A 24,493-nucleotide genomic window follows, 5' to 3' on the forward strand; every position below is an offset into this window, starting at 1 on the left:
TACGGTATCAGGTGCTGATGGCAGTTTCCATTAAGCTTATAGCTGCAGCAGCCCTACCCAACTGGAGTGCCTTTGCTTCACGTACTGGTTGTGTAATGCTCCAGATGCAGTAGGTTTGGTTTGACCTCATTTAATCTCCTTGTCTTTTTTTTTTTTAATAATTTACTTTGTTTTTTGATGTGTCAGGGGAAATATGGGAAATGCATAGTGGTGTAAAACAAGACATGGGAAATTAAGCACAGCAGAACATAGTGGGATACGGATATCAAAAAGTGGGGTATGGAATGCTGATTCCCCCAAGTCGTTCTGGTTTCAGGGCTGGAATGAGTGCTATAAGCACCACTGCAGGTGCTAACCTGCACTTCTTCACCAGGGAAGGGGGGAGGTGGTTTATTCTGCAGAGAAACTGCTAAAAAGTAGCAAGAATGTGGAAGCTCCAAGAGGCTAGGAGCCACAATCAGCAAAGTGGGGAAGGGTGAAGGTGCAGCAGTACTTGGAGTCAGCTCCTTCCAGGACACATTTCCCCATTGCACTGGCTGCGACTGAGAAGAAATTGCTGCTGCTCCCCTTGCCTCTGTATTAAATGATGCGCCTTAAGGCTACCTCTTCAGTGCTAGCTGGGGAACACTAAAGCTAGTTCAAGGACTAGCTTTCAACCAAACACCCAAGTAGTGCAACTTAATGGAATCTGCTTTCTCAGCAGGTTTAAATTAGGCACTCACCAGATGCAGTGAGTGCCGTTCAGCAGTGGCTGGTTTTTCTGTGCCCATCGTGAGTTGCAGGTTGTTGCAGGCGGGTGAGATAACGCAGCTCCTAAGCTGCCTCTCCATCCTTTTTCAGGGTGCTTGCTGCTTGGTACAGTACATCTTAGTATTTTTTTTTTGGTCAGATTAATTGTAAAATGCAAGGTTAAATGTCAATTTAGTGTGCATGGGAAGAAGAAAAAAAACCACAACTGCAAGTGGCAGGGGCATCTGGTACCCAGCTCAGCTCTGCTTTCCTTTCTGTGTTTCTACAAGAATCTGCCTGTTTGCATGCCAGCTGCAGCTTGCCTTTACCTTGTGCCTATAATACATTGCTGCCTGCTTATGAGGCAGGGTGCAAGAGACACACAGGGCAATTTGCAGTGGTCCATGAGGACAGTTGCAAAGCCAAGACCTTCCCAGCAGCTTGCTGGAAAAGGCTGAGGAAGCTGCAGGACTTAACCTGCAAGAGTTTGGCCACCACCTCCTTCAGCTTCGCATCTCGAACTGCCCCTGCTGAGCTCTTGGGGAGCGCTTGGTGGGGGGGGGGAGCACCACACTGAGTTGGAACATGGTTTGGTGTGAAAATCTCCCTTCCTGGGGAGCAACGGCTGGATCCTGTGGCTGGAAGCAGCACAGCCAGTCCCAGCAGGCAAATAATTTATTTAGACCTGCTCAGTCACTGGTAGGCAGCAAGTGCAGCCCAGACAGTGTCCGCTGACTGTAAAGAGGCTGATCTTGACAGTCTGACGCTACTTAGAGCGTAAAGAGAAACCTTTGGAGCAGTCTTAAATATTTGGTAAATAAATGCATTGCTTGCACTTGGGTTTTGTTGCTCTTGTTCTGTAACCTTTACAGAAGTATGTGTTTCAAGGCTGTAAATACAGCTTTTTTTAAAAAAAAAGAAAGTGCCTGGTTTGCACATGGGAAACATCTTGGAGCTGTGGGATGCAGCAGCCAGCTGGTGCTGTGGGGCTGCAGTACAGTGCTGCTCCATGATGGTTCCAGGTGTGGGTATAGAAGTAGATAGTACATGCCTTATGTGTGTTAAATTTGCCTTGTTCAACACACTTTAAGCTAGACAGGAATTAAAAAAAAAAAAAAAAACAGCTAAGGTTTCTGAAAGAAAATAAGCATGTGGTCAGCGTCCTGGCTGCTGGTGATGGCTCAGTGAGGCTCTGAGCATGCAAGGGTAGCATGTATGGAGCCCCCACACTGCTACGGACCTGTAACCAGCCACAGGTGAACCACATGGTTGTGGTTTCCCCTCCCCCCCAAAAAAAATTACAAGGCAAGCATTAGTTACATGTATAAATATTTATTTGTACTAAAAGTGAGTGTTTCATAGTAGAGTATGAAGTTCAGAATATATTAAATCATGAGATGCATCAGTTGAGGTACAAATTCCAGTCTCATGTCTTTAATAAATACACTATAAAAAAAACTAATCTGCATACTCTATTTTAATCAGAGGTAATCAGTATACTAAGCTATTTTAAAAGAATAATACAACATTTTTGTTTGCTGTAACCGTTTGGATTTACTGCTTTTTTTTTTTTAACTGATCGATTATTTTAGAATGTTTTAGAATGAGGCAACAGCACTATTTCACTACTTAAAAATGGCAAATATTGCAATTATACATTGGAGTATTGCTTTTGTCTTCCAGGTCCCTGCCAGAGGGCCTGAGTAGGAAAGGCACTGGTGCTAACATGGTTGGTGCAGCATTTTTCTGAGGTATAATACGGCTTTGTGTTCTTCCCTTTGAATACTTTAAAAAAATAAAAAAAAACACATGACAAGTGAAAAATAAAACACCTCTTACAAAAACATTCCCAATTGCATATGTAGTCTTGGACACTGCACCATGGCCACAGCAAAACACGTTTGAGCTTGAGGTGCCACTTGCTATACTAAGTTACAAGCAGAAGCAGGATTGTTTTTACTGAGCGTAGATCCATTTCTAATTAAAACAAGCACAAGGAGAGGAGAACATTATTTCCATTTCATTTGAAACACATGCTGACTGGTCCTGGGACATCTACTGAAAAAGGACAAGTACAAAAGTCATGAAATCTGGTGGCTGTGATAACTAACAAGTGCAGCGGCCCCTGGCTCGCCCCTCCACACCATTCCCCTGTGCTCCAGAGCTTTCTCAGAGATCTGGGCTCCACAATGTCCCCCTAGGATAGCTTCGCCTGGCTGCCAGCCCACCAGGCCCTGAGCCCAGGCAGCACCCTCTGCAGCCACGCTGGGGCTGGGCATGCTGCAGACTCACAGGACAGTGAGCTCAGAGCAGCAGGAAAGATCAGTCCAGGTTTTTTTTTTTCTGACTGGATGGGTCAAGCAGGAGGAAGAAAGGAAGAACAACAAGCGACTTGTTGTCTAGGCTATTTAAAAAGATCCAGTTAAAAAAAAGGCATTTAAAAAGTCCTTCTGTTAGAAAATATTGTCTAAGGCTCAATCTTGAGAGCAGCAACTGGATCCAAGCACCAAGTGCCAGCAGCAACCACTTCTCGTCCCAGCAGCTGCTCCTGCACTGGGCGAGGGGTAAAGGAAAAACACTTCATCATTCCTGCTTCGTGCAGGGGCACATTTTTATCCCGGTGCCAAGGTCCTGGCTCTGCAGCAGGGACCGGAGCGCAGTGCCAGCAGCACCGAGAGACCCAGCTGGCGTCGCACTGGGCTTCTCGGAGCTGCGCTGTGCTGGGAGCGAAGGGCCAGCTGCCCGCCCCTTCCAGCTCCATCAGGGTGCTCCTGGCAGCTTCAAGGGGAGAAGGCCCCAGCTCAAAGTATTTCTGATTAGTAAAAAACTCTCTGACCCAGGCAGGAAAGTCCTACGAGTCAGAATATTGAAAATATCAAAGTAGCTGATCTGTATCATAGGGAATCAATCAATCATTGCTCACTCTTAATACAAGTATTTTTAAAAGTAGTGTTAATTCTTTTTTTCCAGTGACTGGTAGTACTCGGTTAGGACTTTCCAAGCTTTGGGGGCCATGAAACCATCTGGTGGGTTTTCACCTTCACGAGCAAGCTTTCTCATGCGTGTTCCTGAGATGAAGTCAAAATCGTCGTGCCTACAGCAAAAGAGACAGAGGTGAGATCGGCACAACAGCTGAGTTGTCCCAGCGCAAATCTTCTGCTATGCCAAGGGTGCAGTCGGAAAGCTCCCGGCACCATTTCCTCGCCAACTGCAGGCACCAGCAACTTCCCACACTGAGTTTACAATTGGCAGCAATGGTGTCCTCTAAGGGAGCTCTTTCCAGAGGAGCTGGAGTCATAGGTAAAATGCTTCCCCAGCAGCTGTGTAGGCTAAAGAAAATGAGACACTGGTGCCTGCATTACCTTTTGGGGTCATAAAAATCCATAGCCTTCTTCACTTTGTTGTAAGCAGCCACTCGGAAGGGGATGATTTCCACTGAGGTCAGGCCCGGTGCCATGCTGAGGACCTTCCCTCCTTGTGTAGGCTCGTAGAGGTCCTTCTTGGTCTCAGGGTGAGGCATGCCTGCAGGATCGCGCCCTACAATGTAGAAGTTGGCCCCAGCAATCATGCGAGCCCGGCAGTGCCACTGCACCTGTGAAGGAGAGACACGAGAAGCTCTGAGCACTGAGCAGCGACTGCCCTGAACGGCAGAAAAGATCCTGGTGAGCTGGATCCCGTATGTGGCAGAGAAGGAAGGATGGACATGTATCAGTAGCCTCGCTGCAGTTAATCACTGGCCATCAGACTCATCTTCCCCTGCTTGGACCTGGTACATCACAGCTCTTCTAAGGAGAGGTGTTTCAGCAGAAAAAACAGGGATGACAACTGATCTTGTTCCAGTGAATGAAGGAAGTGCTTTGCTGTTTGAATGTGCAAAGCCAGCATACATCAGCCCTTTAGACCCACGTGGGCAGAGGCTGTCCATATATCCCACTGGTTCCACGAAAAGGCCTGCCTACAAGGTTTCTGCTTGCACCACTGCCTCTGCTCAGCTCGACTCCCTGCATTTCTTTGCTGCTTGCTTTGTGGCGGGACAAAAGCGAGGACAGACCCTCCAAGGCACCGAACGCACGGCCACCCGCAACACCCACAGAGCCACTGCTGAAGGGTTCTGACTCCACCTTAGCCCAGGAGCGGCTGATGCTGAATGGAGGCAATGCTTTGGTTCGGGTTTTGGTTGTTAGTGAAACCAACAGGCAACGGGTGTTTGTGCTGCCTGCAGGGAGGTTTGGTGTTTACTGCTTTCCTTCCACGGATATAGGGACAGAAGAGAAACAACTGGGAAAAAACAAGTGAGCATTGCTGCCTGGCACAGCTCCGCTCCCAGCTCTCAGCACAACTTGCAGAAGCGCAGCAGCCTGCTGAGCCAAACACTGCTGCGAGATGGCAGCTGCAGCAAGCAGAGTGAAGCAGGGAGGGAACTGACAGCAAAGCAGCAGTGACTGACCTCTGCCCTGCGGCTTTCTGGAGCTGCACTGGGAAGCCAGCAGCAAGCTTGCCCACAGGCTAAACTTACACCATGGTGAGCGTGCAGCGACTATACCTCTGTGGGGCCAGCATAGAGCATGGGAGAGGGGAAGATGGCAACGATGGTTGATTTTGGGTCCAGAACATGCTCCTCGAGCACCGCTGCATGCTGCTTCATTCGCCATTCCAGCGGGACATCATCGTCTTTGGTCCATCCACCCAGGGGATGCAGGAGAAGCACAGGGTTTTTGTAGCCTCTCTGCAAGAGCTGGCTCCGCGTATCCTGCATGAGCAGGGCATGCCCATTGTGCACGGGGTTGCGCAGCTGAAACGCAAAGACAGCATCTGAAATGGAAAGATTCAGAGGGTCACAGGCCTGCGCTGAGCTTCAGGCTCTGCACTGCTTCATTTATCCACTCTGTACATTTTGGCACAGCCAGAAGATACACAAGGGTCTGCTGTCCTATCTTCACATCAAAGAGACCTTAAATACCTTAGATAAGTATTTAACACAGGTACAGTGACCCTGCCAAGTTTATTTTCATTGCACATCCTTCCTTTGGGGCCGATTTCAGTCTGATCACCTCTCCTGTCCTGTTTTGAGATGCCACTGGGCACAAATGTAAACCTCTGCTGAGTTCCCTGGCTTCTAAAGCTATTTGTCACCTCCCCAAGCTCTATGGCACCTTCATGAAGGCCAGCACTATCTCCCTCTTTGATCACCGAAAGGAAATGAGTGTGCAAGGACTGGCATCTCCACTGCTGCTGGTCCCCTCTGCTGCTGGGATGCTGTAGCACTGCACAGCATGGCAGATGAGGGTTGAAAGGGTTAACTTCACACTCACTGTGCAAAACTTAATTAGCCCTAATGTGTTGATCTTGCAGGAACACTACAAAGGCCCTGTCTCTGGTGGCAGAGGTGAGAACTGAGCCAGGCAGAGATGCCAGGTGTAACAGGAGATTTATGGGGTCTAATTACACAGGCTGATTTACAGACTGAGCTCTTCAGATTGGGCTGCTCCCTTTGAAACCTTGTTTTGCAGAAGTGCCCCTTAGCCCATACTAGGGCTGTTTCCACAGACACCTCTGGTGCTCAGAAACAGGAGTTCGTGAGAACACAATTGACTTCTGGGGTAAACTACTTACAGGTGTAAACAACCTCTCAGCCTGCTCCCTAAGGACTTGCCAAACAGACTGAAGGCAAATCCTGCTTAGAAACCCTTTTCTGGAAATACTGAGACAATACAGCATCGGGTGGCCATCAGATGCCCCACAGACTGCCAAGACAGCCCCTGGGGCAGAGCACCACCTGCAAGTAACCAGAACTCGCCTTTGTGCCTGAAGGCCAAGCACTCAGGACAGGACTTTACATGCTCTGGGTGTGAGAGGAGAGGACCTGGCCTGCCAGGGAGGACAGAGGAGTCATGAGCAGCACGCTCAGCACTCTCCACTCCTGTGTCTGCAAAAGCCCGCTAGGGAAGCTGCCTGACACAAGCACTGTTCCTACCCCAGGAGACCCCACGCCGTTTTTGTGCTGTGGCCTGCTTTGCACTTCCTGCTCTCCCCACTGCTCCATCCCAGTCTCAGAAGCATATGAAAGCAATCTGGCAGGTGCTGAAAGGCCAGGAGTGAGCAATCACAGACCACAAACGTCTCCTAGTGTCAGGAAAGATGGGAGGAGGGCACACACTTGAGAGGCTCATGAATTAGTGAGCCAGCTGGAAAGCTTCAGAAGTAGGGCAAGCTCCCTGGTCCACCTGACAAGTCTGTAGCATACCACAGGGATCTAATGATACAGCATGAATTAGCCAATTACCCATTAACCAATTAACCCATTAGCATTTACCCATTAACCAATTAACCTCATGCAAAATAATGGCACTAATGGTAAGATTTCTTGGTAAGAAGAGCAGAGTCATTGGTGCCCAAGGCACTCAACTCACCAGCATTCATTTCTCTGAACTTCTGCTTGAGATCGAGTGGTGTCAGACGGTACTGGTCCAGTCCATCATTCCATTTGATTTTCTCCAGCACAAGGAGCTCTCCACCAACCAGCCAGTCTCCACTCTCCATCACCATCTGTGAATTACACACAGGTTACATCAGGACAGAAAAAAAAAAAAATCTCTCATTTCCCAGCCTCCTTTGAAAAGCACTAGGTATGATTCTGCTTGTGGAGTGATCTTTCTTTCTTTTCAACCTGCAAGGCTGAAAACATTACCAAAGTGGCAATGTGATCTGAATATCATGAGCAGTGCAGTGACATAAAGCAAGACATCAGCCGCAGAGACCATACTGCTGCACCCAGCTAGGTGCCAGACTTCTCTCTGCAGCCTGGAGGTCAAGAAGTTAGGGCAGTAGACCTTCCTCCATCTGAGCTTTTGCTCTTGCAAAGCCTTTCCACAGAGCAAACAGTGCTCTGGTGGTGGTAACACCACTGTGTTGCCCACCTTTTGTTCCCTCCTATCCTGGAAATGTTATCCTCCTGGGGCGCTGCCTGGTGAGTATGCAGCTCCACAATTTGTTGAATCCTCCTCTAGCTGTAATAATGAGGCTTCCAACCCCATTCAGAACAACCTAGGGCCGTTATCCTGCATTAACCAGCTCAGGATCTCACCACAGGTCTTTATAAGAAATCCCTAAATTGGCATTACTGTACTGTCACAGCTGTTTTCTTCGCCGTCAATGGTATCGTTAAACTTTCGTAACTCAGATTGCTCTGTCAAGAGAGCAACTGCTGCTAAATAATTGAGGGAGGTATTTTAAGGTAAGGGAAAAGAATTAGTATGGCTTTGGCCTTTTAGTTCAAACTGCTTGGCATAGCTTGCAGCTCTCCCTTACTAAGGGGATGATATTCTTTGTATGGCCAGCAAAAAGAAGGGAAAAGATAAGGTGTAAAAATACAACCCCTTTGTTGGCTGCCTGCATGAATGCCACATTGAGGAGTAAAGCGTAGCTAAAAAGGAGCACGAGCCAGGGATTTGCAGCATGTGTTTGGCAGAATCACTGACATCATCATGCCCCCAAGAGCAGGAAAACCTTGGGATCTAAGTTGTTGGGCATGCTAAAAACATTTGGATGTTGGTACACTCGTGAAAATAAACGAATGAGAGGAGCAGTACACTTGTTTTCCCTTTCTACCATTTGTTATCTGACCGATGCTAAGCAGTAAGTGCAGTGTTAACAGTTGCTTGTAAGCCTAAAAATTCAGCCCTCCTGCACGCTTGAGAAGTGATGGTTCTCAATGAGGAGCTGGGCTTGGAGAGCTGACGGGACACCCAACAGCATGGAAACCTCAGAGGAGTTTGGTTCTCCAGCCCCCCATGGCACATTACTAATCTCGGCCAGGTTTCCGACAATAGGAAGGACAGGGACAAACCTACTTTGACGTATGGGTGCTTGGCGCAAGTGGTGCCCCAGATGCGGGCGCAGCGCTCCTCCTTCCTGTGCTCGAAGTACTCGGGGTTCTTCAGGATCGCCACCTTGTGCCCCTTGTAGCTGAGCGCCAGTGCTCCGCAGCCCTCCAGCCGCTGCTTGTCCTCCGTGGAAATGGGCAGCACGATGGGGATGGTCAGGTTGATAATGCCGTCTGGCAAGAGAAGGGTGGATGTTAGCATCCTCCAAAGACCTAGAGCACCAGCACTGCTTAAAGTGTCCCCACACTACTTCAGATGGGCTACAGGAGGGTGGTGGGAGAGGCTGGAGGGGGCACTGAGTAAACAGAGGTTTTCAGAGGCTGAAAACAGGAAGCCAGGTTTTCCATGATTTGTTCACCATCAGTCATGTGAATTTATTCACTATCCAATTTTTGTTTTGTGCTGCTAATAAATACCAATGTTAGTGGACTAAAACAGCTCCTTATCTTAGTGCCAGCGATGTCTCAAAGACACCTGGAATAATTCTTTATCTTCTGGACTCTTTCTCTCCCAGGAAGATTTTTCTTTTTCAGTTGGCTTGTTTTAAAGCCTCTTTGAAAAATGTAAACATAAATGGTAAATACAGTCTGGCTATAACCCGTCTCCTCTTCCAGGACAAAATCTCCATTAAGACCACTCCAGCATGGTTTTGCCTAGTGGCATCTCTCACAACCGTGACAATTCACTGCACTGCCCTATTTGCACTTGAATCAACTCTTTTTTTGCTCAATTTTGCTCTTGAATCAACTCTTCCAACAGGGAAAACATCATCACGTTTTGTCTTTTTTTTTCCTTGTTATCTCTGTACTGTTACCCCTCTCAGTTTATCTTTGCAGTCCATTTTTGATCTATTCTTTGTATATACAGTGAATCTATGTTTGCATGTGTGGTTTCTAATTTCTGTGTTGTCTCTAAATGCCTTGAAGTCACGTTGATCTTATCCCCCCCCCCCAGTTTCTCACTTCCCCACTAAGGTCTTCCCACTCACATATGCCAGTATTAATACATGAGAAGCAGTCTCTCCCATGGGTTGCCATTCATAAACAACAGCAAATAAATCACTGATTCACTTTGTTCTAATCTGACTGAAATCATTTTGGACCCTTGAGAGTCTTAATTCGAGGATTTTGACTATGATGTAGATTTTGTTTAGTCTTTATTAAAATTTTCCATTTAATTCATGACTCGGTATCATCTGCCAGGCAGCAAGTTTCAAGCAACTTCATGAATAATCAGATACCTGTAACTAGTCACATGTGAATCAATCAATATCAACTTCATATATTTAAAAAATATTAACCAGTGATTAGTCAATAAAGTCAATGTGGAGAAGTCAGCATGGCATTTTCAAATGCAAGACACTAATAAAAATCACTCCAGTGAAAATTACTAGGATTTTTGTGCAGACTGGTCAATAGGACATGGGGTATACATGCCATTTTGTAAACAGCGGAATCATAAATGGGATGTGGGTGTGTTTAGTGTTAATAATTTAAATAGCAAAAAAATCAGAGCAAAAAATCTAATTGTAGTGATTTCCATATAACCTGAGGACAGTTAAATACATACCAGCTACAGAGTGATTCTTTCCTGGGAGAATACAAACACAGTTAAGATAATTAACACTCACAGGCACCAGTTATGGTTTCCAGAATCAAAGCAGCTCAGTTGAAACCTCCAGCAAACACCGTGTGTCGGCAGGCAGGGCAGGGTGCTCCCTCGCAAACATGGCCTTTGCCAGCCAGCCCAGCAGTGCTCATCCAGCCGCACACACTGCACGCACCCGAAGGGATGCGCAGCATCGGTGCTTTCTCTCCATCTATTTTTAACACTGCTCTTGTTCTAACTATCAGTATGCCAATGTGGGATGTACTCCTCAGCGTGTGAAAAATGCCTGTTTATCAACCACAAGAGTGGAGGACAGACTCATGCTGATGCTGGGCCACTGAACCAGATCACAGATGTCCCACGCACAGCTTGCTCCTGCTGGGCTGCCTAAAACATCACCCACACCCTCTGGGGAAGAAGAACTGGGCCACAGGCTTTAGAAAGACCGGCATGGAAGCTCTTGGGCAAGGCACACACAATCCCACCACCCACAGCCTCTGAGCAACAGAGCTCTGCGGCAACACGGTCGTTTTGGGGCACCTCTGGGACCTCGTCAGGTGTGCAAGGGGCAGTTTGAAGACCACAGCTCCAGGTCTGACAATAACGAAATGTACTTTTGAATGCTGTTTGCACAGTGTTTAGGCTACTGCATGCCTGAAAGTTGAAGAACACTACAGACGTCCACATGCAGACCCTGCTCCAGCCCAACATGGGCAATCCTGAACTAAGCGCTGGCTTTGCACTTGAGGTACAGTGCCTGAACCCCAGTGCCAGCAGCAAATTACTGCCCTGCATGACCAAGGCAGGACCAGGGTCCTCTAGAAGGAGGACAAGACTCTCCACAGTGAGTCCTTCACCAAGATCCCAAACTCTGAGGCCAGAGAGCCGTATTGGATCTACAGAACCCAACACGTGCACCCATTCACTGCATGCACGGCAACGGCAACGGCATCTCCATCTGAGACATGGGACACACATATCTACTACCCCAAACTGTAGTTGGCACTGCCTGAGTATTATTTACCTCTTCCAGAGATGAAAAAACTCTTATTAAGTTGCTAATCAGTAGCTAAATCTGATTTATTTCAAGCTACGGTAATGGGGAAGGGGGAAAATAGGAAAAATGAAAGACAAATCAGCCCCTGGCCCTGTTTCCAAGGATCAGCTACCCTCTCCTCTCATCTGAAATACAGCCTGGCAGCCTTCCCTGGCAGAACCATGCAGGGTTAAGAGGTTTTATGTATATATATATATAATGGCAGCCAAAACCTTTGAACAGCATGATGTGGGATGTCTAGTGCGTGACACAGGGCCCTGGCCACAGCACTGTGAACTTGGTCACCTTTTGTACTCTTTGGTGCATTTCAGAGCACGGCTTCCCAGCTCCCACACTCCTTTACGAGGGCTTGCATTTAGCACTTCAGAGGAAAGGAGGCTTGAAACACAGCTGAGCATCAAGCTGTTCCATGAGTGCCTGCTACAACACCGCAGCGCGAGTGTCAGGTCTCTCAAAGCGCAGGATTCGTACCGTTCAGCAGGGTGCCAAAATGGATCACTTGCAGGTACTCTGCCTCGCGCATGAAGCCCTTCAGTGGCGTGGCCCAGCCTTCACTCAGCACTTGCACCCACTGCAGATCCAGCTGCAAAACAAACCCAGAGGGCACTCCTGTCACCAGCTCTCACTGCTCTTCCTTTCCTTCTGCTGCAAAAGCAGTCTCACCATTTAGCGTTAAATAGAGGACATTCATAAAGGGGAAAAAAGTGGTGCTGGGGGTCGGTGTGATTTTTTTGTTTTGTTTTGTTTTGTTGTTTTTTTTAAAGCTGTATCCTTACATAGCACAACCACGTGTGGGGCTGTCCTAATACAATCAACAAAGCTGATGGCCCTGGCGTGCTACAGGACAGAGCAGAGAGACACAACAGGATAAAGTGTCTGAGGATGAGAACTACACTTCATTTTGTCATAAACCACAGCCGTGAAAGGACACAACAATCAGAGGAACCACAAAATCAACACAAAAATGATTAGAGGACTGGAACTCATCTCCTACGACAACAGGCTGAGGGAGCTGGTGTTGTTCAGCCTGGAGAAGTGAAGGCTCTGGGGTGACCCTATAGCAGCCTTCTAGTACCTAAAGGGGGCTATAGCTAAGCTGGGGAGGGACTCTTTGTCACGGGATGTGGTGATAGGACAAGAGCGAATGGCTTTAAGCTAAAAGAGGGTAGGTTTAAATTAGATATAAGGAAGAAATTCTTCACTATGAAGGTGGTGAGGCACCGGCACAGGCTGCCCGATCCCTGGAGGTGTTCAAGATCAGGCTGGATGGGGCTTTGAGCAACCTGGTCTGCTGGGAGGTGTCCCTGTGCATGGCAGGGTGTTGGAACTGGATGGGCTTTAAGGTCCCTTCCAACCCAAACTAGTCTGCGATTCTTTGAACAGAGCACCATTTAGCCACATCCCTATCTATGCTTCTGCCCTTCAAAAAGCAAACCAATGACCGAGTCATAGTGCAGCATTCAAATGAGATGTTACCTTCGTGATCTCTATGGATGGTAGCATGTCTGCTTCAGCTCGGACACTATCAAGTTTATTTTCGGGTACAAATAGCTCAAGAACATCCTTAATCGACGCGCGGGGCACAATGTTCTGAAAGAGAGACAGCACTCATAACACTGCTTTTTAAATGCACACCAAGAAGTCAGTATGTGAAGTCAGATTTATGAGCTGCCGGTGGTAGTGGTAAAAACAAATGACCTACTTGTGTCTGCAGGAGCTCCACAACCTGCTGAATGCATTCAGACACCGATGCAACGTTTGTTTTCAACACTAGTTCAGGAGATTCAGGCTTCTCATACTCTGAGTCAATCCCTGTGAATCCTATGGACAATTAAACCCAAACCAAATTTATTTTACGTAATACTCCATGCCCTAGAGTCAACACCACTATACAAACAACTAGCAAGCATTCAAGCTGTACTGAGTACTAGAAGTGATGCTTGTGATAGTAAGATTAGGGAAATAGGATACCCTTGTGTACTACAAAGAGCCTTTACTAACCCACCTCCAGAGATTTTCTACCTGCAGAGCTGCAAAGATGAGCTATCTGACACTTCGTTAGGCAAAAGGCAAATTAAGAGCTCATTCTTGCATACCTTTGATCTCTCCAGCTCTTGCCTTTTTGTACAGTCCCTTCACATCTCTGCTTTCACAAATATTTAGAGGAGCATCTACAAAGATTTCGAAGAAAGGAAGCCCAGCTGCCTCATGAATTTTTCGTGCATTTTGACGATCCTGTTTCAAGGAAGATGGGAAAACCATATGTGTCTGCATATTGCATATTGCAACAAATACCTTCCTACTAAATGATATTCCCTGGAATCTGACACAGGTAAATTCATCTTTGGTACAGATTTATTAAATTTAAACTAATTCTAATTAAAGGTTTATATCTCTTTTCCCCCCCTTTTCTTTAAAGATACGTTAGAAGACCTCTTCATCAAGTAGGATAGCAGAACCTTAGGATGTGAATCAGTCCTGTGTTTAAAAAAAAAAGGCAACTATTCAACTATTTACATAGCTTGATAATTGCAGATATTTGGCATTCTCAGGAAGCATAAAAAAAACAATCAATGCTTCTTCAAATAAAGTATTGATACCACTATGACAAGCTATTTTTTTTATGCCTCTTTTCTGGCTCCTAACAAGTTAGCAGTAGGAGCCTTTATAATAAGATTTCAAACATTACTTAACTTTTAACCAATTCTGAAAGCAAAAATGTTATGTCCAACAGCACTCCAGAAACTTGTACCGATGATTTATAGCTCTGTATACCGGTGGCATTGTACAAAAGAGTGGAGAAGAAGCTAAAGGAACATCTGATGGCATATACATAAACGTCTCTTTCCTAGGAACATTCATGAGATCAAGGCCATCCAGAAGAGAGCAGCATATGATGCAGAGAGTTTACCTTTGAAAAAGGAGAAATGAAACTTGTTATGCAGACGAGCCCAGCATCAGCAAACAACCTGGCCACCTCTGCAATGCGGCGGATGTTCTCCTCACGGTCTCCAGCTGAGAAACCCAGGTTTTTATTCAAGCCATGCCGAACATTATCACCATCCAGGGAATAGCAGGGGATGCCATGAGAAACCAAGTACTCTTCCAGAGCAAAGCCGATGGTTGTCTTACCAGCTCCAGAAAGGCCTGTTGGAGACAGAAAAGTGAGGTTCAGGTTTGAGTTCAAAAGAATGAAAATGACACCATAACCTAATTCCTCCTGAGATGCTGGCAACAAAACTCCTCCTGTCTGGAGCTGCTTTAGCAAAAATGAGGTAGGGAGGTTGGAGTAATCTTTTCAGTGTATTGTTAACACCACAGAACCCTGGCCAAACCTTCTTACTCCAGGGGTGGCATTAATGCTATGAGAAATGCTGTTAGACCCTCCCATCTGGACAGGCTCAGCCCAGGTGTGTTGCAGAAGTACATCCTGCTGGGCCACGGTGGAACAAACAGGTGTCAGGAAGTAGAGGAAGCTTTAAAGGATGCTGTTGCTTCTACGTCTTTCAGCATCTTCCTCCTTCTCTTCCCCTTCTGGACAGCCAACTGCTCTCCTGGAGTGGACCAAGGAGAGATTCTTGCCACAAGTGCGTGCAGTGGGATGGGCTCCAATAGCAGCAACAGCCCCTGTGCATCCACAGACACCTCCACTTACGCAGGAACAGCGGCCACAGACCTGTGACAGCGGAACAGGATGGCTCTGCATCTCCTGGAGTCAGCAACCAGAAAGTCACCAATCCTAAGTGAGGTGGCTGCTTCCCACCCCAGCTCCATCCACTCACACAACGAGCACTTGCTACTGCCTGTGTAGCAGAGCGGCAAGAGGACCTGGGGCACCAAAACTGCTCCTTTCTCTTGGGTGGGGATGCATGTGCTGAAAGCTCCTTGAGATGGAAGAGGATCTCAACTTAGGAAAGAGAACACCTCCAAACACAATGCCTGCCTCAGGAAACACTTCGCCTTGGAAAATATCCTGAGGAGACAGCATCGCCTGCCTGTTTATTTATATACCCCACAACACCTACTATTGACCAGTGATGGAAATGAGATCCAGGTGAGGTGGACTTTCAGTATGATGCAGAACAGCCATGCTTGTGCTGGAGAGGAAATGTGGCTGGGGGTGCTGCTGCCTGTGCCTTTGGTTTGTGTAGTACAACCTTCCTGAAGGCTGAGGGCCTTCCTCAGCAATGCAGGGCACTCAGGTGTCCTTCTGTTTCATCTATATACTCCATGTAACATCCTTCCACACGGTCTCTTAAAAGTCAGTTGTTGGGAAGTTAGGAGGCCACTGCATATGTCATAGAATGGCTCCGGTTGGAAGGGACCTCAAAGACCACCTGGTTCCAACCCCCTGCCATAGGCAGGGACGTCACCCACTAGATCAGGTTGCTCAGGGCCTCATCTAACCTGGCCTAAAACACCTCCAGGGATGGGGCATCCACCACCTCTCCACGCAACCTGTGCCAGTGCCTCACCACCCTCTGAGGGAAGAATTTCCTCCCAACCTCTAATCTAAATCTCCCCTCTTTTAGTTTAAAACCATTCCCCCTTGTCCTGTCATTATCTGCCCAAGCAAAAAGTTGCTCTCCACCTTTTTTATAAGCCTCCTTTAAGTATTGAAAAGCTGCACTGAGGTCACCCCGAAGCCTCTTCTTCTGGCTGAACAGCCCCAGCTCTCTCAGCCTTTCTTCATAGGAGAGGTGCTCCAGCCCCTTGATCATCTTCATGGCCTCCTCTGGACCCACAGCCTTCTTGTGCTGGGGGCCCCAGACCTGGACGCAGCACTCCAAGTGGGGCGTCACGAGGGCAGAGCAGAGGGGGACAATCACCTCCCTCCCCTGCTGGCCACTCCTCTGGTGATGCAGCCCGGGATGCAGTTGGCCTTCTGGCTGCAAGCGTGCACTGCTGGCTCCTGTCAAGCTTTTTGTCCTCAAAACTCCCAACTCTTTCTCTACAGGGCTGCTCTCAGTGAGTTCTTCTCCCAGCCTGTCCTCCTGTCTGGGATTGCCCTGACCCCGGTGCAGCACCTTGCACTTGTTGAACCTCATTCAGTTCACATGGGCCCACTTCTCAAGCTTGTTCAGGTCCCTTTGGATGGCATCCCTTCCTTCTGTTGTATCGACTGCACCACTCAGCTGGGTGTCATCTGCAAACTTGCTGAGGGTGCACTTGATTCCATTGGCTATGTCATTGATACAGGTGTTAAACAGCACTGGTCCCAGGACAGACCGCCGGGGGACACCACTTGTCACTGGCCTCCACCTGGACATGGAGCCATTGACCACCACTCTCTGGGTGTGACCTTCAAGCCAACTCCTTATCCACTGAATGGTCCACCCATCAAATCCATCTCTCTCCAGTTTGGAGATCAGGATGTCACGTGGGACCATGTCAAAAGCCTTACAGAAGTCCAGGTAGATGACATCGGTCGGTCTTCCCTTGTCAACTGACGCAGTCACTCCATCACAGAAGGCCACCAGATTGGTCAGGCACAATTTGCCCTTGGTGAAGCCATGCTGGCTGTCTCGGATCACCTCTTTGTCTTACATGTGCCTTGAGATTGCTTCCAGGCAGATCTTTTCCATGATCTTCCCAGGCACAGAGGTGAGGATCACCAGTCTGTAGTTCCCTGGGTCCTCCTTTCTACCCTTTTTAAAAGTGGGAGTGATGTTTCCCTTTTTTCAGTTACCAGGGACTTCACCTGACTACCAGGATTTTCAAGCATGATGGAGAGAGGGTTGGCAACTCCATCAGGCAATTCCTTCATGACCTTGGGATGCATGGCATCAGGTCCCATAGACTTGTACTTGTTTAGTTTCATCAGGTGGTCTCGAACCTGCTCTTCACTTACAGTGGAGGGGGACTTTGCTCCCCCAGCTCCCATCTACAGGTTCAGGGAAATGAGGGACTTGGGAAGCCTGACTGACAGTGAAGACTGAGGTGAAGAAATTGCTGAGCACCTCAGCCTTCTCAGTGTCTGTCATTACCAATCCTCACTCTCCTTGGCCTCTTTTGAAGAATGTACCTTCCTGCTATTCTTTGCATCCCTTGCCAAGCTCAGTTCTATCTGTGCCTTGGCTTTCCTGATCCCATCCCTGCACATCTGGGCAGCATCCCTGTACTCTTCCCAGGCCACGTGTCCCTGCTTCCACTGCCTGTGTGTTTCCTTCTTCAGCTTCAATTTGACCAGCAGGTCCTTGCTCAGCCATCCCAGGTTGTCTGCCCTCCCTGCCTGCTTTCTTACCCAGGGGGATGGAGAGTTCTTGTGCTCAAAGAGTCTCCAGCTCTGTTCAGCTCCTTTGTCCCTGAGGACAGTGTTCCAGGGGATCTCATACCCCAGGTCTTTAAATAGCTTGAAGTTCACTCTTTGGAAGTTCAGGGTCCTGACTTTGCTCTTCGTCAGGCCCATATTCCCCAAGATCACAAAAGAGTAGTCATCAGCCAAAGAAGTTCAAAGCTTTTGTATGCAGGAGCTTGGAGTGACACTTGAAAGACGGAAATTGCCTTGGATAGTTATTTTTGGCTTCAGAAATGATGTTATAACAGATAAGATGCTTGCCTTCTTGAGATTAAAGAGGAAAACAAAATAGATGTTGGATTAAAACACATCTCTAACACAAATTGATAATGAAGGCAAATCAGAATGGCTTTACAAACCTTTCCACTCATGTCTTGCATCATCGTCTGGCAGCCAAAGAAAATATAAGTATTTAACAAGCAAAGAAAAAAGTGGAAAGTAGCAAAAAAGTTGTTGTGTAATTATCAGCAGAGCACAATAAATGCTGTTGTCATTTTTAGCAGTCCCTAGTCCTCAAATACTGAGTTGGTTTTTCAAAGCAGAAGAGAAAGGCAACACACCAGAAGGTGCACAGAATGAGAAATAACATACAAAAACTGCGATGGCAGCACAAGAAATTACTTTCAGCACAACTCACTGTCTGGGTGTATTTCCGTTCCAGACAAGGAGACCACCTTGTTTTGCTGCTCACAAGGTCATTTGAAACACAGTAAACCTGAGTGCCCCCATAAACTTCCCATTGACACAGAATGAAAATCTGGGTGTGCTGTTCCAGACGATCCTGGGCGTGTTTCACTGCCAGGGGCTGCCTGGGTTTGAGCCAAGGCTTCCTCAGCCACACGCTTTGGGACAACAAGCGTGACCCATAGGGCTTTTTATGTGTTCAATCAAGGGAACCAGGAAATGGAGGCCCCAGTAACAGCTGTGAAATTTATAACAATGTTAGTTAGGAGTAGCAGCTGCCAGGGAAGAACATCTTGCTTTACAAACACCACGTGGCAGTGTTTCCTACTCAAAATTGTTTTGCAACTCCCAGCTCACAAGGAACACTGGTGTTTCCCGCAGATCCCAAAACCCCACCTCCAAGCTGTCCTCCTTATCCCCCTCATTCATGCAAGCAGCTGTCCCACATGAAGCGAGACATTCGCGCCCAGATGAAAATACCTGTTAGCCAAACTGTGCAGCCTCGAAATCCACCCCTGCTACCGACAACTTGTCCTCTCTTACTCCTGCTGACATGGTGGGCTTGGTAAACCACATTGGTTGATCCCTAATGGAAACAGAGCAAAACAGAGCTTTCGTTACCTTGCTGCACTCCATATGTGAGAAAATTTCAGCCAGGACCCAAGAGAGATGCAAATTCATTCAAAAAATCTACACAAGCCATTGTGGCGAACACTGGCAATTTCATTGTACAGGAAAACACTACAACCAAAATAGGAAAACGGAAAGAAAACAAGGGAAAACAGTGAGGAAACCTTTCAAGCCACTGGCGTTAAGTTATGTCTGTCCAAGTGCAGGTGTGGGCTGTGGCCAGAATGAGTGACCTGGCAGGGCTGAACCAGGCGAACCTGTCCCCTCCAGCAGGGCTTTGCTCCTCCTCACCGCTGCCACGGCGTGGTCAGGTCCCACGAAACCAAGTGCACCGCCTGCAAAGCCTCAGGCGGTCGTGTTAATTGCGAGGGTTACGTTTCCAGCCGCGCCAGCAAAAGGGAAAGTCCCAGCAGGAGCTGGCATGGAAACATTTTCTCCTCAGCCGCAATCTGCATCCGAACTGCAGGTTCATCCCTTCTGTACTGTCGGTGCAGCAGGGGACCCAGGCTCTCTCATAATGCACATCATCCTATGTAAATATTTCTACATCTGAAGTCACAGCAGGGAAGCCATCATATTTCATATGCCTGGGATTTTTTTTTCAACAAGCAAAAAGGGAAGGAGGAATGGGAGAGAAAAACTTTTATAAGTGTCTGCAAAATAGCCTTTTTTTCCCCGTGTTTTCTGGGCCATTAATTAATATGATGCAGCAAAGGCATGAGCCTTCATTGGAGTCTTGGTATTTTGTATGCACCAGAGGGCTGGGCCTGCACAGAAATCTGGGTGACAATTACTCCATAACAAAAGAGAAAGAGCACCCTCCTTGCCTCTTCCCTCTTCACTATTATCCCTTTCAGAGAGGCCAGCATCCTAGCAGAGGTCAAACTCCCACCACAGAGATGTATCAAATATACTCAGAATGTCATGCTCAATTTCAATTCCAGTTTAGCTAAAAACTCCAAAATTAGCCTCTTTTTATGCCTGCAAACAAGAGGTGAAATTTTCCAGTTGCAATTGCTTGTGGGCATGCTGAACAGATACCCAGCTCCAAAACAGCTTAACATACAGGCAAATGTGGTCCAAGTAATCGTAATAGCAGTGACAGATCTTGACTCCGAGGCTGACTGTGGGACCTGCACTGGAAGAGCTCCAGGACAGAGCAGCAGTTCCTCCAGGACGGGCACAACGCAGCCGATGCTCTTGCACCCCCCCCTCCTTGTGCCCAGACTGAAGAGGCTGTCAGGGCTCTCATCTCAGCCCCCCTGAGTGACACATCTACTCGCTCCGGGACTCTCAGGTCCCCTTTTCATTGCTGCTCTCAGCAGAGTAGGTCCCTGATGCTGCTTCCCCCTCCCATGGCCATTTCAGTGGATAAAAATAAATTATTTGGGTGTTTCCAGAGTTGCTCCTCTACAGGTTGAAGTCCTACTCCTCCTTCCTTCTTTGCAAGCAGCTCATCCAAGCTCATGGGACAAAGGACGCTGCTGGCGTCTCCCTTGACAAGCCCCAATGCCCGTGTGCTCCTGCACAGTGACATACCCATGCCAAATCATGTCCCGCTGCAGAAAGCCTCCCTCCTCCGCCAGCAAGGCGATCTCACCAGCATCACCTCTTGCCACGCGAGTACAGCACAAAGGAAGAGCCTGCTATGGACCCAGGCAGATGAGATGCTCTCTGAGACACAGACCCCAGTACACACCGGCAGCACCCTTCAAGTCTTGCAGCCCTTCCGTGAGCATCACAATGTGCCACCCCTTCCCCAAAACCATACTGCTGTGCCAGAAACCCCAAACAAAACCTCTCTGGGTCCGACTGGGAAAGCACAACTGAGCTGAACACATCCTCGTGACTCCTAAAACAAAAGGCAAAGATAAATAGTTCAACATTTGGTTTCAGGGTGTTGGTGTTTTGTTTTTTTGTTTGTTTGTTTTTGGCGTGTTTATTTGTTTGATTTGCAGGGGGGATATCAAAAGTCTTTTTGAGCATTTGGAGCTTGCAAATATGAGATGGCACCACTGTGGTTTCATTTTTTCTTGTTCCCAAGGGTTCGGACTTCTGAAGCAGGATTAAACGAGCACACGTGGAAGGTAACAGCCACCAGAACAACCCCTGGGCCCAAGACACCACAGTGCATTCCTGCTGCTTTACCTTTGGCTGAGGCCTGGCACCGCTCTGGTGCTGTGCGTGGGTGCCCAAACTCACTCCTCTCAACAGTGCACCACGACTCAGCGCTGCAGTGAAGCCATCCCAGACGCAGCACGAAGCCTGCGTGGCAATCACACAGCGCTCCAGCGCACGGAGCAGGTATTTTGCAATTTCTTTGCAAACCACAACAGAAGAGGCAGGTATTTCTGTGTGGAGAAATGAAACCTGCAAGTTCCAAAGCTCTTTTCTACACCCTTCTGCCCCCTGCGTCAGCAGGAACTCCAGCAGCACGCTTATTTCCTCACAAAGTGGCTTTGCAGAGCATTGATCTGCTGGATCTACTCTGCATGACCAGGAATATGATAACGTCTGTGCCTCAGGAAGATGCAGGTGCTAACACATTCCTATGTGGCTGACATAATGAGATTATTATGTTAAAAGTACATGCTGCTGTATATTTGCACAGTGCATGCATCTTGGAGCAGGTTTTTTTGTTCACACCAGCATCTTTTGGAGCTTGGGAAAGCATCACCGAGTGCATTTTTGCAACCCAGCAGCACTTCCAGACCTCTCATACCTGCTGGTTCCAAATCCCTCCAGTTTTGCTCCTACACCCTTGGAAATCTCACTGCTAAAGAGGCAGATTTCCCCAGTGTCATGTGTCTGAACAGTGGGACTCACACCGACTCCGACCCTGGTTACCAGCTGCACAGAAAATAAGAGGCAGAGGGCAACGGGAGGCTTCACTGGTGGCTGGGAAGGGGCTGCTCGGCAAAACCCCCACCTCATCATCCACCAGCTCGGGAAGTCAGATCTGAAAGAAAGCAGAGAGAAGCCACAGCAGCACCAGAAATAAGCATTGACGGCCTGAGAGCAAGCCTCAGAGAGATTTCATCTAGAAAGAGCGTACACGGTAAGGCTGTTGGCAGGCAGAGATAAGGTTTCGTAAGACACAGGGTTGGTCTGCTGATTTTGTTCTCGTGGTTTTAATCTCATCGTCATAAACCAAACAGACCAAGCCTGTGTACAAAGACCTCAAAATACATCTAAAAGAGATCACAGCTTCTGATCAGCCCCACAGCACGCCTGAACACTGGGCCCCATGGGGGCGGGAACAATTTAGAGACACTGGCAAGCATTTCTTGCAGAAATTCTGAGTTTGGCCACGTCTACACTAGCTCAGTGCCCAGACCACCCGCCCTGGCTCACCTCATCCAGGACAGGGGAAAATTTAATATGCGATTCCAGACCTTCTGCCAAGGCTGCAGTGGGCTCTGCTTTTCACCTTCTGTCCTACTGAACCTTTCCATGAGGCTGACAAACTGGGAGGCACCAAGACTGCAGAATCACAGCATCACAGTATGGTTTGGGTTGGGAGTGACCTTAAAGACCATCCCATTCCAACCTTCCACTTCCAGGGACACCTCCTACCAGCCTAGGCTGTCCCAAACCCCATCCGGCCAGGGCTTGAGCACTTCCAGGGATGGGGCATCCACAGCTTCTCTGGGCAGCGTGGGCCAGTGTAAGATCATAGGTGTCTTTCAGATCATGTCTCTCCTGACCTGGCTTCCAAAAGAAATGAGGTTTCTTGGCCCTAGCAGGACATGATGCTCCCCTGGTTGGTGAAAGCAGGTTGTAGGCGGAAAGTGAGAGGCTTTTCCTTGGTTCTCCTCTGAAATAAAGAGATGTGGGTCGAGACCAGAGAGCCCACCACAGCGCAGACCTGATGGAAGTCAGGAGCCATCAGTTTCCCCTGCTCTGAGAGGTGCCACTACTCAACTTGTGGCATCTAAAAAAGTCACCTCAGCTCTCCTTAAGTGTTGGCTGTGAAAGGGAGCAGTGGCACATGCCCAGATAAACCAAAGGCTGCGTGTGGCTGCCCACATGAGGTGTTATCAGGCAGCATCTTCTCTTACCCAACAGTGCTGTGCTGAATGCACCATATCTGGGGGCCTCTCCCAACCTTGTCTGACATCTGTTAGAAGCAGAAAAACTGCACGATTAATAGAAAATGTACTAGATGAACAATAAACGGGAATTACACAGACATTTGCCATCCGTCTTTCATTAGGAATTCAAATAGGTACAAACTCTGGACCTTAGGACACACTCTAGCCCCAGCTGCCCATTTCTTTAGCCAGCATCTCCACAGCTGCTGGGGGGACTCCGGGGAGCAGCTCCCTCCGACACACCGCACATCAGCCCAAGGACCGCGCTGACGGAGGGACAGCGCTGGAGCACAGCATCACGGCGGCACGCAGTCACGCATCCCGCTCCCAGCGGCAGGACCGGCCTCGCATGGAGGCGGGTGATGTCTGGCAGCACCTCGGGCCCTCCAGGGGCTCCCCCAGCATCATTTCTACTTACAGGACTCACGTCATTAGGATGATGATTCACCCCTCCAGTTAAGTGTTTAATACATACCCTATTTTGGTACTTCAGCCTGGAAAACTCTCCAAAAGGAAAAAAAAAACAGCAACAAAAGGATAGGCTTCCAAAAACATTTTGAGCCAATCATATTGAAAAATGATAAAACTGACTTTTGAAATGATAAAATGATCGAGCAAGCTTTCACGTTTGAAGTCAAATGCTTGTTTAAACCTACAGAGACTGATCTTGTTGTTTAAAATTACTTCCCAAATCCCGCCACTGCATTAAAAAAAAAAATCTTTTTTTCTCATTAGCTGATAAAAATTAAGTTATGGAACTTTTCCTTTAAAAAAAATGTTTAAATTCTTTTACGAGGGCGATTCCTGCAGCTGCTCTTGCAAAAGGGCATCATTGAGAAGAGAAAGCATCCATCACCACCACGGGGGAAAAAACCTTCTGTAACAGAGTGAGAACAGGGGGTTTTGCTCATGGAAGGATAGCTCATACAGTCATAATCAAGCACAACGGAGAAACCTTGGAGTCTCAGCAGTCATGATGTAGCTCTTGTAACACTCTACCTACAGACTTTTCCCAAACATCACCGTAGTTCACTGAAAAGGGCTAAGGTGGTAAGGGTTTCAAAATCAGCTCTCTCCTTTCCCAGGGAAAAGCCCCAGAGAGCTGGAGTTACTCTGGAAATTTCCGCCTGTTTCGGGTCACAGGATCCCATCACCACAGAGTGGAGCAGGGCCAGCAGGTGCAGATGGGGAAGGAGGAATGGAGCTTCCCAAGCACCCAACGCATCTCCATGCCACCCGTCTTCCTGTCCCCCCACCGTCCCGCTCTTCCCTGCGCATTTGGGCCACCCAACACAGCACTACCTGAAGTGCTAGGGGACACGTAGGATGGCGCACTCGCTTCAGGCACTGATAAAATAAAAATGTTATAAACAGCGGTTTTGTTTTTTTTTTTTGAGATTTAGTTGAATAATGCAGTGATGGGGTGCTAAATATCCCGCTGGGGTTGCCGGCATTTGCTCACACCAGGCAGGCTGCTGAGCTGGGCTCCCTTCTGCATTCAGCTCTCTCA

The 24,493-nt window shown here is 48.0% G+C and overlaps 1 protein-coding gene across 1 annotated transcript in view; it reads right to left on the reverse strand.

Moving 5' to 3' along the window:
* Positions 1-2,045: 2,045 nt before the first annotated feature.
* Positions 2,046-24,493, reverse strand: part of PAPSS2 (3'-phosphoadenosine 5'-phosphosulfate synthase 2) — a 31,551-nt gene continuing 9,103 nt past the window's right edge. Inside the window, exons 2-12 of the mRNA XM_035548451.2 lie at positions 18,740-18,845; positions 14,189-14,424; positions 13,374-13,512; positions 12,980-13,098; positions 12,754-12,867; positions 11,749-11,860; positions 8,580-8,785; positions 7,140-7,275; positions 5,273-5,541; positions 4,092-4,321; positions 2,046-3,823 (exon numbers count right to left, since the gene is read on the reverse strand). Of these exons, the coding sequence (XP_035404344.1) occupies positions 3,682-3,823; positions 4,092-4,321; positions 5,273-5,541; positions 7,140-7,275; positions 8,580-8,785; positions 11,749-11,860; positions 12,754-12,867; positions 12,980-13,098; positions 13,374-13,512; positions 14,189-14,424; positions 18,740-18,845 (1,809 nt within the window). The 3' untranslated portion in view covers positions 2,046-3,681. The remainder of the gene's footprint in view (positions 3,824-4,091; positions 4,322-5,272; positions 5,542-7,139; positions 7,276-8,579; positions 8,786-11,748; positions 11,861-12,753; positions 12,868-12,979; positions 13,099-13,373; positions 13,513-14,188; positions 14,425-18,739; positions 18,846-24,493) is intronic.

Source organism: Cygnus atratus, chromosome 7 (genome assembly GCF_013377495.2).
Source record: "Cygnus atratus isolate AKBS03 ecotype Queensland, Australia chromosome 7, CAtr_DNAZoo_HiC_assembly, whole genome shotgun sequence".
In the NCBI taxonomy this organism is placed as follows: domain Eukaryota; kingdom Metazoa; phylum Chordata; class Aves; order Anseriformes; family Anatidae; genus Cygnus; species Cygnus atratus.